We start from the raw sequence: 13549 nt of genomic DNA, 5'->3' as shown, positions 1-13549 counted from the left end.
ACAGCAGGCAGTGAAGAAAGCGAATGGCATGTTGGCCTTTATAACAAGAGGAGTCGAGTATATGAGCAAAGGGGTCCTTCTGCAGTTGTACAGGGCCTTAGTGAGACCACACCTGGAGTATTGTGTGCAGTTTTGGTCCCCTAATTTGAGGAAGGACATTCTTGCTATTGAGGGAGTGCAGCGTAGGTTTACAAGGTTAATTCCCTGGGATGGCGGGACTGTCCTATGCTGAGAGAATGGAGCAGCTGGGCTTGTATACTCTGGTTTAGAAGGATGAGAGGCAATCTCATTGAAACATATAAGATTAGACATTAGACAATAGACAATGGCAGGAGTAAGCCATTCGGCCCTTCGAGCCAGCACTGCCTTGTCGTCTTAGATGTCTCTATAGTCTGAAAATGCAATACACAAAATGTCATGTGTGTTTTATTTTAGTTTAGTTTAGAGATACAGCATAGAAACTGGCCCTTCGGCCCACTGAGTCCGCGTCGACCAGTGAGCCCCGCACATTAATACTATCCCACACACACACATCAGGGACAATTTGCAACGTTACCAAGCCAAATAACCTACAAACCTGTACGCCTGTAGAGTGTGGGAGGAAACCGGAGCACCCGGGGAAAATCCCCACGGGTCACGGGGAGAACGTACAAACTCCGCACAGAAAGCACCCGTAGTCAAGATGGAACCCGGGTCTCTGGCGCTGTGAGGCAGAAACTCTACCGCTGCCCCACATTGAAACTCCTTATTGTTTGCTCATTGAGTCAAGGCTAATAGGCATGTTTAGAATGTGTATAAAGGAACCGCAGATGCTGGTCGATACCGAAGATAGGCACAAGCTCCAATTGTGAGTGCACTGATGCCTTGTACAACTGCTGCGGGTACGGAGTGCTGGAGTGACTCAGCAGGTCAGGCAGCATCTCTGGGGAACGAGGGTGGGAGTCTGAGGAAGGGTCCCGACCCGAAACGTCCTTTTCCTCCAGAGATGCTCGCTGCCCGAACCGCTGAGTTACTGCAGCACACAGTGCCGGCCACAGTGTTACAGGAAATCGGTGTGGACACAACATTCGGAGTTTGATCCTGTGCAGCGGGAATGTTGTTGGGAAGGGGGTTGTCGTTCGGTGAGCGTTGACCCTTTGAGGGTGGGGGGGGGGGGGGGTGCTCGTTGGGTGTGGTGGATGGTGCGGAAGGAAGGGTGGTCCTTTTCCCATGCGGATGGATGGATGGATGGATGGAGCAGGGGTTGCTAATGGTCCCCGGGGAGTGGGGAGTGGGGAGGGGGCGATGTCGTGCTGTGAGCTTCACCGGCCGCCCAACACATTTTGGTTGCAACAGTCGAAAGGCGTACGGGTGGTGACATCTCTCCCCATCATTTCCAACGCACCAAGGCGTTGCAGGGGTCGGGGTTAAGAGGATGGGTGAGGAAACGGGGAGAGGGGGGGGGGTGGGGGGTGTAAAGTGAAGGGCGGGGTGGAACACGGTATGGCAGGAAACGCGAAGCCTACTAAACAATGAATGGATGTGCACTATCAAAGGTGAAAAGGAACAGGAAGTGGGTGTGCAATGTGACCATTAACTCCGGAGTCAGCAGTCACCGCATAATTCTCAGGAGCGAGCAGGATTTACAATCCCCCTCCCGCATCAGAGCATTTTAACTCCTCACAAGGTGGACAAAAGTGCTGGAGAAACTCAGCGGGTGCAGCAGCATCTATGGAGCGAAGGAAATAGGCAACGTTTCGTCCCGAAACGTTGCCTATTTCCTTCGCTCCATAGATGCTGCTGCACCCGCTGAGTTTCTCCAGCACTTTTGTCCACCTTCGATTTTCCAGCATCTGCAGTTCCTTCTTGAACTCATCACAACCTGTGTGGGTTTTGCCCAGTTGCCCCCCACACAGAGGAGAGGGCACCCTCCTGGCCACTAACTCAAAGACCAACAGCTAGATCGGGCTCGTAAAGATAGCGGAGTCAGGGGATATGGGGAGAAGGCAGGAACTGATTGGGGATGATCAGCCATGGTCACATTGAATGGCGGTGCTGGCTCGAAGGGCCGAATGGCCTACTCCTGCACCTATTCTCAATGTTTCTATGGTTCTATGTCCCACTGAGCAGCAGCCACTGAATCCAGCCACATTCGCATCTTGCTGCCGCCATTCGGAAAGTCCAGGAGCCAGAAAACAGTGAGCAGCTTCTTCCCAGCAACTTTCTTAAGGGATTGGACAGGCTAGATGCAGGAAAAATGTTCCCGCTGTTGGGGGAGTCCAGAACCAGGGGCCACAGTTTAGGACTAAGGGGTAGGCCATTTAGGGCTGAGATAAGGAAAAACTTTTTCACCCAGAGAGTTGTGAATCTGTGGAATTCTCTGCCACAGAGGGCAGTGGAGGCTAATTCACTGGTTATTTTCAAGAGAGAGTTAGATTTAGCTCTTAGGGCTAAAGGGAGACAAAATTGCTGGAGAAGCTCAGCGGGTGCGGCAGCATCTCCCGCTGAGATTCTCCAGCAATTTTGTCTACCTTCGATTTTCCAGCATCTGCAGTTCCTTCTTGAACAAGGAATCAAGGGATATGGGGGGGAAAAGCAGGAACAGGGGTACTGATTTAGATGATCTTATTGAATGGTGGTGCAGGCTCGAAGGGCCAAATGGCCTACTCCTGCACTTGTTTTCTATGTTTCTGTCAAACTCGGCACAGAATCCCTGAGCTTTTTCACAGCTGGTGGAGGTGCTGCCCCACAGGTTCGATCCTGATCCCCGGGTGCTCCGGTTTCCTCTCACACCCTGGAGATGCCCGGGTCGGTGGGTTAATGGTCGACAGTGCTGGAAGCCACAGAGGTAGTTGGGGCTGAAACGTGGTGGTTGATGACCAGAACGGTCTCTTTGGGCTGAAGGGCCTTATCGCTCTCTAAAAAGATCTTTGCTATTTGCCCACCCACCGATATTTATTACGTCAGACTCTAAAACATTGCTGGAGGTGAAAATCGTGCAATTGCATCAGGTTCTTCTATTTTTGGAGAGGAACCAATTTATTTTGAGGGAAGGTGGAAGGAGATTTCAATCATTGATTTTTTTGAAAGATACACCATGGAAACAGGCCCTTCGTCCCACAGAGTCCATGCTGACCATCAATTATCCGTTCTCACTAGTTCTGTGTGATCCCACACTCAAATCCACTCCCTACACACCATTCACATTATTCCCTTTATCCTGTATCTGTACACTGTGGACAGCTTGATTGTAATCATGCATTGTCTTTATGCTGACTGGTTAGCACGCAACACAAAAGCTTTTCACCTCACCTCACACATGACAATCAACTAATCTCAAATTCAATGTACCGAGGACCAATTAACCTACAAACCTGCACTTCCTTAGGATATGGGAGGAAACCGGGGCACCCTCCGGTGAAAATAAAAACGCAGTCACAGGGAGAACGTGCAAACTCCACACAGACAGCGTCCGAGGGCAGGATCGAACCCGGGTCTCTGGCGCCGTGAGGCAGCAGCTCTACCCACTGCGCCGACCTTGCCTCACAGGGAGAACGTGCAAACTCCACATAGACAGCATCTGAGGACGGGATCGAACCGGGTCTCTGGCGCTGTGAGGCAGCCGCTCCACACACTGCGCCGACCTTGCCTCACAGGGAGAACGTGCAAACTCCACATAGACAGCATCTGAGGACGGGATCGAACCCGGGTCTCTGGCCCTGTGAGGCAGCAGCTCTACCCGCTGCACCACTGTAACAGATGTTGGATCATTCAGGGATGCACTGACCCGTTGGCTGTTGGTGAAAAGTTGCAAATCAGCTCTGGATGTGAATTTCTTTATTTAACCTTAAGTGTAAGAGGGAAAGTAGCTCTCGTGGGAAAATACTTTGACAGAACAATTCTTGCTCCAGTATCTGCATCCTGCAGACTGCACGACATCCCTGTATTACAGGCAGCCCATAGGTCCCCCAGGCAGGCACCACAGCACGAATATTCACTCCACTCATTCAGCTGCAGAGAAGATTTACAAAGATGTTGCCAGGACTCGAAGGCCTGAGTTACAGGGGGAGGTTGGGCAGGCTAGGACTTTATTCCTGAGCGCAGGAGACCGAGGGGTGATCTTAATGCCCCTGTCCCACTTAGGAAACCTGAACGGAAACCTCTGGAGACTTTGCGCCCCACCCAAGGTTTCCGTGCGGTTCCCGGAGGTTGCAGGTGGTTGCCGGAGGTTGCAGGTAGTGGCAGCAGGTAGGGAGACTGACAAAAACCTCCGGGAACTGCACGGAAACCTTGGGTGGGGCACAAAGTCTCCAGAGGTTTCCGTTCAGGTTTCCTAAGTGGGACAGGGGCATTAGAGTGTATAAAATCATGGCAGATCTCAGCGAGTCAGGCAACAGCATCTGTGGAGGAAATGGACAGACTCTTCTTCAGACTTGTAGAGTAGGAGGTGGAGGGAGGGTGAGGGTGGGGTGAGAAAGCTGGAAAAGAGAATTGGGGGCATGGCAAAGCATGGCAAAGCCTGGCAGAAGCTAAACACAAAATACTGGAGTAACTCAGCGGGACAGGCAGCATCTCTGGACAAAGGGAATAGGTGGCGTTTCACGTCAGGACCCTTCTTCAGACACTTTGTGGCGTTGTGAATAGATAAGATACGTACACAGAGTATTTTACTCAGGGTCAGGGACTCGAGAACCAAAGTACACACGTCTAAGGTGGGAGGAATAAGATTTAGTAGCAGCACGAGGGGCAACCTTTCCACTCAGAGGAAGGTGGGTAAATGGAACGAGCTGCCAGAGGAGGTGGTTGAAGCAGGCACTATCACAACATTGAAAGGACACTTGGATGGGAAAGATGTCGGCCAAGCGTGGCAGATGGGACTAGCTAAGATGGGGTACCTTGGTCGGTTTGGACGTGTTGGGCCAGAGACACTGTGTGCTTCAACAAACATGAGCCCCGCTGCCATTTTTGTTTTGTCTGTTGTCTTTCCCTCCAAGTATCATTGAATCGATGACTTGAATCGGTGACTTGAATCGATGACTTGAATTCATGAATTGAATCATTGACTTGAATCCATGAATTGAATCCTTGAATTGAATCCATGGTGAATCAATGAATTGAATCATTGAATTGAATCGATGACTTGAATCCATGAATTGAATCATTGACTTGAATCCATGAATTGAATCCATGAAGTGAATCGATGAATTGAATCGAGGAATTGAATCATTGAATTGAATTATCAGAGACTGCTGATGCTGGAATCTGGAGTAAGAACAAACTGCTGGAGGAAGCCAGCTGGCCATTTCCAAAATGCTTCTGGAGGTGTAAAGTGAGGTCTGCACCTGATTTCTTCCTCTGTTTTCAGGGAGGAACCAGTTCGTAATCGAGAGAGACCGGTTGAAACTCAGCGAGATTGGATCGATGGCATGTAGGAGATCTCCTGATAAAAACCAACACTAAAAACCTCTATGGCCTCCAATCTTTGGGCACATACTTTGCATTCGCATGGTCTAGTTCCTGTCACCCTGCATGTTTAAATACTGCCAGCACTCCCATAGATCCACAGCTCTACAGATCCCAACATGCCCAGACTGCCCATGCTGGTCCATTTGATGGAACAAAGGCCTCGAATAAAGACCTTTGCTTTTCAGAGTGCATCGCTAGATGTGGTTTAAATATTTCTCACATCAAAAGACACGACACTGGGAGGAAGGATTTATAGAAAGCATTTGAACATTGAATTCATATACATGCACACATATATATACATATACACATACACACACACACACATATACATATATATACACACATATACACACATATATACACATATACCTATACATGCACACATATATATACATATACACATACACACACACACATATATATATATATATACATAGACATGTACCTATACTTATACATATACATGTACATACATACATATACATACATACGTATATATAATGCTTGTGAAGACCACATGCTGGATTATTGAGTAAAACACAAGGTGCTGGAAGAAGGGAGAGAGGGAGAGAGGGAGAGAGGGAGGGAGGGAGAGAGGGAGGGAGGGAGAGAGGGAGGGAGGGAGGGAGGGAGGGAGGGAGGGAGAGAGGGAGAGAGGGAGAGAGGGAGAGAGAACAAAATAACCTGAAAATTGAGAAGGTGCATGTCATTTCTTGCCCATTGGAGTCGCAGCCAAAGACAATTGATTATTATCTTACAGGTATTTGCAGACTTCCAATTGCTTCAAATGCAAGCACACCCACACACACACACGTTGCATTTTTGGTTGGAAACTACAGCATGGAGACAGGCCATTCAGCCCAACAAGTCCATGCCAACCACCCACCACCCGTTCACACAAAGGGCTGAATAACTCAGCGGGTCAGGCAGCATCTCTGGGGAACACGGATAGAATAAATTAAGTCAGCCTAGGGAGGGCAATTTACAGAGGGCCAATTAACCTCCAAACCTGCCAGGTGTTTGGGATGTGGGAGGAAACCAGAGCACCCGGCGGAATCCCACGCGGTCACAGGGAGAACGTGCAAACTCCACGCACAGTCAGCACCCGAGGTCAGGATCGAACCGGGGTCTCTGGTGCTGTGAGGCAGCGGCTCTGCCCGCTGTGCCACCCCTGTGCGGGTGTACTGCTAACAAGTCGTTGTCAGGGTCCGTCATTGGGAACTGTTCGCATGTTGTGCTGACCACATACGCAGCGGGTAGAGCCACTGCCTCACAGCGCCAGAGACCCGGGTTCGACCCCGACCTCGGGTGCTGTCTTTGTGGAGTTTGCATCTTCAACCTGCGTGGGTTTTCACCGGGTGCTCCGGTTTCCTCCCACACCCCAAAGGCATACAGGTTTGTGCTTTAATTAGCACTCTGTTAATTTGCCCCTATTGTGTAGGGAGTGGATGTGAAAGTGGGATAACATAGAACTAGTGTGTGAGCGGGTGATCGAAATTGGCCTTAAGGGACTGTTTCCGTTCTGTGTCTCAGAACTAAACTAGTTCGGCTGGCAACCGGAAGGTAGCCGGTTCGAATCCCGCTTGGAGTGCATACTGTCGTTGTGTCCTTGGGCAAGACACTTCACCCACCTTTGCCTGTGTGTGAGTGATTGGTGGTGGTCGGAGGGGCAGTAGGCGCAGATTGGCAGCCACGCTTCCGTCAGTCTGCCCCAGGGCAGCTGTGGCTACAGAAGTAGCTTACCACCACCGAGTGTGACTGAGGAGTGAATGAATAATGCGATGTAAAGCGCCTTGAGTATTAGAAAGGCGCTATATAAATCCCATCCATTATTATTATTATTAAACTAAATACCTGCACACTGGGAAGAACGGTATTTCATAAAACGTTTTAAAATTCCCTGGACGCTCAATACTTTGTCAGCAATTAAGGGCGGCACGGTGGAGATGCTGCCTCACAGCACCAGAGACCCAGGTTCGATCCTGGCTACGGGTGCTGTCTGTACAGAGTTTATACACTCTCCCCGTGACCCGCATGGGTTTTCTCCGAAATCTTTAGTTTCCTCTCACACACCAAAGACGTACAGGTTTTACGGTTGATTGGCTTGGCGTAAATGTAAATTGTCCCTAGTGTGTGTGTCGGATAGTGTTAGTGTGCGGGGATCGCTGGGCGGCGCAGACTCGGTGTTTCCGCGCCATATCCCAAAACTAAAAAAAACGAAGCAATTGGCTCCGATCTGGTTGCTGTACTCATTATAGGAAGAGAAGAGAGATCAGAAGAAAGCTGAACAAGAGTGATAAAATAAACTGCGCTTTAAGAAAAACCACTCTGTTATTAAGTAGGTGGATTGTACCACATAGTGCAATTAAGGTGCACAATCTGTCAAAGTAGTGTTTATCGTACAGTTGGAGTGTTGTGAGCTGGTACCTTCACCGCACGAGGGTTCTGTGTCTCCGCTCTGTCCCAAATCCGGAGCGGTTAGTCCCCCCCCCCCCCCCCAAGGACATCTGACAGTCCCCACCCTAACTCCGGGAACATGGAGCAGTACTACACAGTAAGACTCCTCCAGCCCAACAAATGGTTAGAGCAAGGATCGGCACAAAAAGCTGGGGTAACTCAGCGGGTCAGGCAGCATCTCTGGAGAAAAGGAATACGCTTCTGCTCGAGACCCTTCTTGAAACCGAGTCGAGGAAAGGGGAAAGAGAGATATAGATGGTGATATTGAGAAATAGAACTAATGAATAAAAGATATGCCAAAAAAGGAATGATATGAAATAATAAATTGTTATAGAGAACGTAGCTGCTTTTTAAAATCTTAAATGATTTTCTAAATCGATAAGTCTTAAATCGGGCATGTTAAACTAGATACAAATTGCCATAGCCATACAGAGTGGAAACAGGCCCTTCAGCCCAACTTGCCCATACCAACCCACATGTCCCATCCACACTAGTCCCACTGGCCCATATTCCCTCTAGACCTGTCTTATCAAAAACCAAAAATGTTGGATGATGCAGTAGATACTGGTGCAGAGGGAGGGTGGCAAGCTGGGTGACAATAACACATGTAGAGAATTGTGGACCCAGCCCAGACCATCACCAAAACCACAAACCAACCTCCCTTCCATTGACTCCATCTACACCTCACGCTGCCTCGGCAAGGCCAGCAGCATAATCAATGACCAGTCGCACACCCTGGCCATTCCCTCTTCTCCCCTCTCCCATCAGGCAAGAGGTACAGAAGTGTGCAAACGCACACCTCCAGATTCAGGGACAGTTTCTTCCCAGCTGTTATCAGGCAACTGAACCATCCTATCACCAACTAGAGAGCAGTCCTGAGCTATCATCTACCTCATTGGAGACCTTTGGACTATCTTTAACTTGACCTTGCACTAAACGTTATTCCCTTTATCCTGTATCTGTACGCTGTGGACGGCTCGATTGTAATCATGTAATCTTTCTGCTGACTGGTTAGCAAAAGGCAGCATCTCTGGTGAGAAGGAATGGGTGACGTTTCGGGTCGAGACCTTTCTTCACCTGGGCTTGCGGGCTTGAGTTATAGGGAGAGGGTGGACAGGCTGGGAGTTTTCCCTTTGGAGGCTGAGGGGTGACCTTGTTGAGGTGTACAAAATCATGAGGGGCATGGATAGCATGAACGCTCACAGTCTTTTCCCCTAGGATAGAGGATTCTAACAGTAGAGAGCACAGGCTTAAGGTGAGAGGGGAGAGATTTATGAGGGACATCCATGTCTCAAATGAGCTGCCGGAGGCAACTATAAATTATGATTTCTAAAAAGATATTTTGGCAGATATGTGGGTGGGGAAGGATTGAGAGGGTTATGGGCCAAATGCAGGAAAGTGGGACTAGCCCAGCATGCCAACTTGGTCGACGTGGACAAGATGGGCCGAAGGGCCTGTTTCAATGCCCTATAACTCTGTGAGCTGTGCGAACACTTTCAATGCAGGAAAATATTCTGCGTCACTTTTCAAACAATGAGCAAACTTTGATACAGAACAGATCAGGATATCAGAGCAAGAGTGATGCAGGCTCGATGAGCTGTTTCTCCCAGCGCCAGGAACATGGACCTCTGGTGCTGCTCAAGTATAGATTGCACATTCTCCCTGTGGGTTTCCAGTGTGTGTTCTGGTTTTCTCCCACCAAAAAAAGCAGTGTAGCTGTGATGGGGCTGCTGCAAGCATGTTTCACACACAATGCTGGAGTAACTCACTGGATCAGGCAGCATCTCTGGAGGGAAGCAATGGGTGATCTTTTGGGTCGGGACCCTTCTTCAGTTTAGTTTGGTTTATTGGTGACAAGAAAGAGACAGATAGGGAGAGAGACACACACACAGACATAGAGAGAGACATTGAGACAAACTTAGAGAGTGAGAGACAGAGAGAGGGAGACAGAGAGAGGGAGACGGAGAGAGGGGAATGGAGAGAGAGGGAGACGGAGAGAGAGGGAGACGGAGAGAGAGGGAGACGGAGAGAGAGGGGAACAGAGAGAGGGGAACGGAGAGAGGGGGAGACGGAGAGAGGGAGATGGAGAGAGGGAGATAGGGAGAGAGACAGAGACAGAGAGAGACAGAGAGAGACAGAGAGAGGGAGACAGAGAGAGGGAGACAGAGAGAGGGAGACAGAGAGAGGGAGACAGAGAGGGGGAGACGGAGAGAGGGAGACGGAGAGAGGGAGACGGACAGAGAGGGAGACGGAGAGGGAGATGGAGAGACAGGGAGAGATAGAGAAAGATTTCTAGACATCAGAGGGAATAACCCAGGTTGTAGTCAAGGAAAAGTAGCCAATGCATTGATACCCAGTTAGGCAAACTAAAGGGGCCAAATGGCCTACTCCTGCCCCTGTTTCTAATGGGTATATACGTATAAACTGTAAATCAATAAGTGTTACAGAGCCAGGTTCAATCACGTAAGATGGGACAATGAATCAATGAATACTATTTGAGGTTGGCACGGAGGTAGTGGGTGTGAGCAGCACACCAGCCGTGGTACAAGAATGGCCACACTCTTACCCAGAACGATGCAGATCATGTCGAGGAAGACCAGCATCCGCCTTCCCCGGGGGGTATCCCCATCTCTCCGTTCCCTCTCTCCGCCCTCGGGCTGCGAGTCGCAGGCATCGCCGTTGTCGGGGATACGTACGATGGCCGCAGTCGGGGTGTAATCACTGTCCTCTTTATACTTGGACATGGCCAGGCTGTTAGTTCACCTTCTCCTCTTGTCACTCGCTCTCTCCGGCCCGTGCAGTCTCCGTTAGTTCTCAGACGTCTCTCTCCCTCTCTCCCTCCCTCTCTCTCAAAGACGTTGCAAATTTTTTTTTCCCAAAAGAGAATTCAGAATTCAACAACAAAAAAACCTTGCCAAGGAGTCACACCTCCGTCTCAACAGCTTTCAAAACACCGTCTGGACACTGAGGCAAACACAGTCCATGTTCCCAATAACTTCAGAAACTTTTCTTCAACGAGAAAAAGTTTTGAAAACTTTTTTTTAACGAGTTTGGAAGTTCTTTTCAGGGGATCTGCTGGTGATCCAGCTTCTGCTGCTGCTGCTGCTGCTGCAACTCCAGCGTCGCTGCTCGCTGCCTTGTTCTTCTGAGAATGTGTATGAGTGTTTCTGTGGTCAGAACTTCATTACCTGGTGACTCTGAGGCGGTCTCTATCGGGAGAGGGGAGAGGGGGGGTGAAGGACATTCCTGCTGATTGGCAGGCCGAACATTGGAAGGGAAGTGAGGGGAGGGGAGGGGAGGGGAGAGTGCGGCAGAGCTCTGCAGAATAACTTCACACCAGCGACTTCTACAACTCTGCGTTCCGCACTTGGGCACGACTTAATGCGGGCTTAGCCCTTGTCCACCCGGCTGTTCCATTGTAACCGAGCGGGGATCTGTGGCTGACACACTCACACACTAACACACACATACGCAGATACACACTCACTCACTCGCACAGACACAACTCACACACATAAACACACACACACACTCACTCGCTCAGACAGACAGACATCCACACACACAGACATACACTGCATACACTGACACACGGACACAGAGACACACACACAAACACACACACACACGGACACAGAGACACAAGACAAACACACACAGGTACACACACTAACACACACACAGACACACTGTCAAACATACGCACTAACACACACACAGACACACACACCGTCAAACACACGCACTAACACACACTTTAACACAAACAGGAACACAAACAGGAACACACACACTGTCAAATACACGCACTAACACACACTTTAACACAAACGAACACACACAGACACAGACACAGACACACTGTCAAACACACGCACCATCACACACTAACACACACACAGGTACACACACTGACACACACAGACACGCACACTGACACACAGACACAGAGACACAGGACAAACACACACTAACACACACAGACACACTGTCAAACACACGCACTAACACACACTAACACACACACTAACACACACACTGACACACACACAGAGACACAGACATACCAAGGCCCATGGAGGGACGTGGAGGGGAGGCTACAGACCGAATCCTAGCCCAAGGAATGCCACGACTTGTCCTCGAGGTATTTTTTTCCCCATACTTGTTATTCCTGTTTGAGGTTCAGGGCCCGGAGATTGGGAAAGTACCGCCTACAGAGACGTTGATATGGTGACATCTTTATTCCAAGCATCATTGATGGATGGCGTGGGGTGTCTAAAACAACGGGAACAGCAATTGCACAGGAACAGGCCCTTCGGCCCACAATGTCCGTGCTGAACACGATGCCAATTCAAGAGTCCCTATCCGAAACGTTGCCTCCACAGATGCTGCCTGACCCGCTGAGTTACTCCAGCACTTTGTCTTGCTCGTGATGCAAAGTTAAGGGCCTGTCCCACTTACGCGACCTTTACAGGCGACTGCCGGCTCCCGTGATCGGTCGCCGAAATTTTCAACATGTTGAAAATTCAGCGGTGACCAGAAAGAGGCTACGACTCGTGAGAGGTCACCAAAGAGTCTTTCTGGTCGCCGCTGATTTTTCAACCTGTTGAAAATTACGGCGACCTATCATGGGTGCTGGCAGTCACCATAAAAGTCGCGTAAGTGGGACAGGCCCTTTAATCTCCTCTGCCAGCATGTGACGCATATCCCTCCACTCTCTGCCGATCTAAAAGCCTCATAAACACCATTATTGTATCTGCCCCCACTACCACCCCTGGCAGTGTGTTTTAGGCACCCAACACCCTCTGTGTAAAAAAACCTGCCCCACACACCTCCTTTAAACTTGGCCCCTCTCACCTTACAGCTCTGCCCTTTGGAATTTCCACCCTGGGGCAACGATAATGGCTGCCTATCCTCTCTGTGCCTCTCATAGCTTTCTATACTTCCATCAGATCTCCGCATCCAATGTTTCCCACTATAAACTCTATATATTTGGATATGTACATGGACAGGAAAGGCGTGGAGGGAAGATAGACTCTAAATGCTGGAGTATCTCAGCGGGCCAGGCAGCATCTCTGGGGCGAAGGAACAGGTGATGTTTTGAGTCGAGACCCTTCTTCAGACTTGGCTAAGAGGCTTAGAGGAGTTTGATCCAAACATGGATGAATGGGACAAGATGGGGCATCTTGGTCAGACAATAGACAATAGGTGCAGGAGTAAGCCATTCGGCCCTTCGAGCCAGCACCGCCATTCAATGTGATCATGGCTTATCATCCCCAATCAGTACCCCGTTCCTGCCTTCTCACCATATCCCTTGACTCCACTATCTTTAAGGTAGCATGGCAAGTTGGGCTGAAGGGCCTGCTGTAAGACTTTATGACTCTCCTCAGCCTCCAACATTCATTGAATATATGCAGATGGCGTACTTTTGTTTTTTCTTTCTTTTTATTATGTTCATGAGTTCACAAGTGATAGGAGCAGAATTAGGCCATTCGGCCCATCAAGTCTACTTAACCATTCAATCATGGCTGATCTATCCCCCCCCCCCCCCTAACTCCATTCTCCTGCTTTCATAACCCTTGACACCCATCCATCATCGGCTCTGACCTCCCTACCATCGAGGGGATCTCCCAGAGGTGGGGGT

At 49.5% G+C, this 13549-nt stretch overlaps 1 protein-coding gene across 1 annotated transcript in view; it reads right to left on the bottom strand.

The window, feature by feature from the left end:
- The window catches only part of LOC116966117 (phospholipid phosphatase 3-like), a 63198-nt gene extending 51773 nt beyond the window's left edge, over nucleotides 1–11425 (bottom strand). The window contains exon 1 of the mRNA XM_033012304.1: nucleotides 10472–11425. Within this exon, the coding sequence (XP_032868195.1) occupies nucleotides 10472–10649 (178 nt within the window). The 5' untranslated portion in view covers nucleotides 10650–11425. The remainder of the gene's footprint in view (nucleotides 1–10471) is intronic.
- Between the last annotated feature and the right edge of the window lie 2124 nt (nucleotides 11426–13549).

This window comes from Amblyraja radiata, chromosome 35 (assembly GCF_010909765.2).
Source record: "Amblyraja radiata isolate CabotCenter1 chromosome 35, sAmbRad1.1.pri, whole genome shotgun sequence".
Lineage (NCBI taxonomy): Eukaryota > Metazoa > Chordata > Chondrichthyes > Rajiformes > Rajidae > Amblyraja > Amblyraja radiata.
The sequence above is the reverse complement of the archived record's forward strand: the minus strand, read 5'-3'. Positions and strand labels throughout refer to the sequence as shown.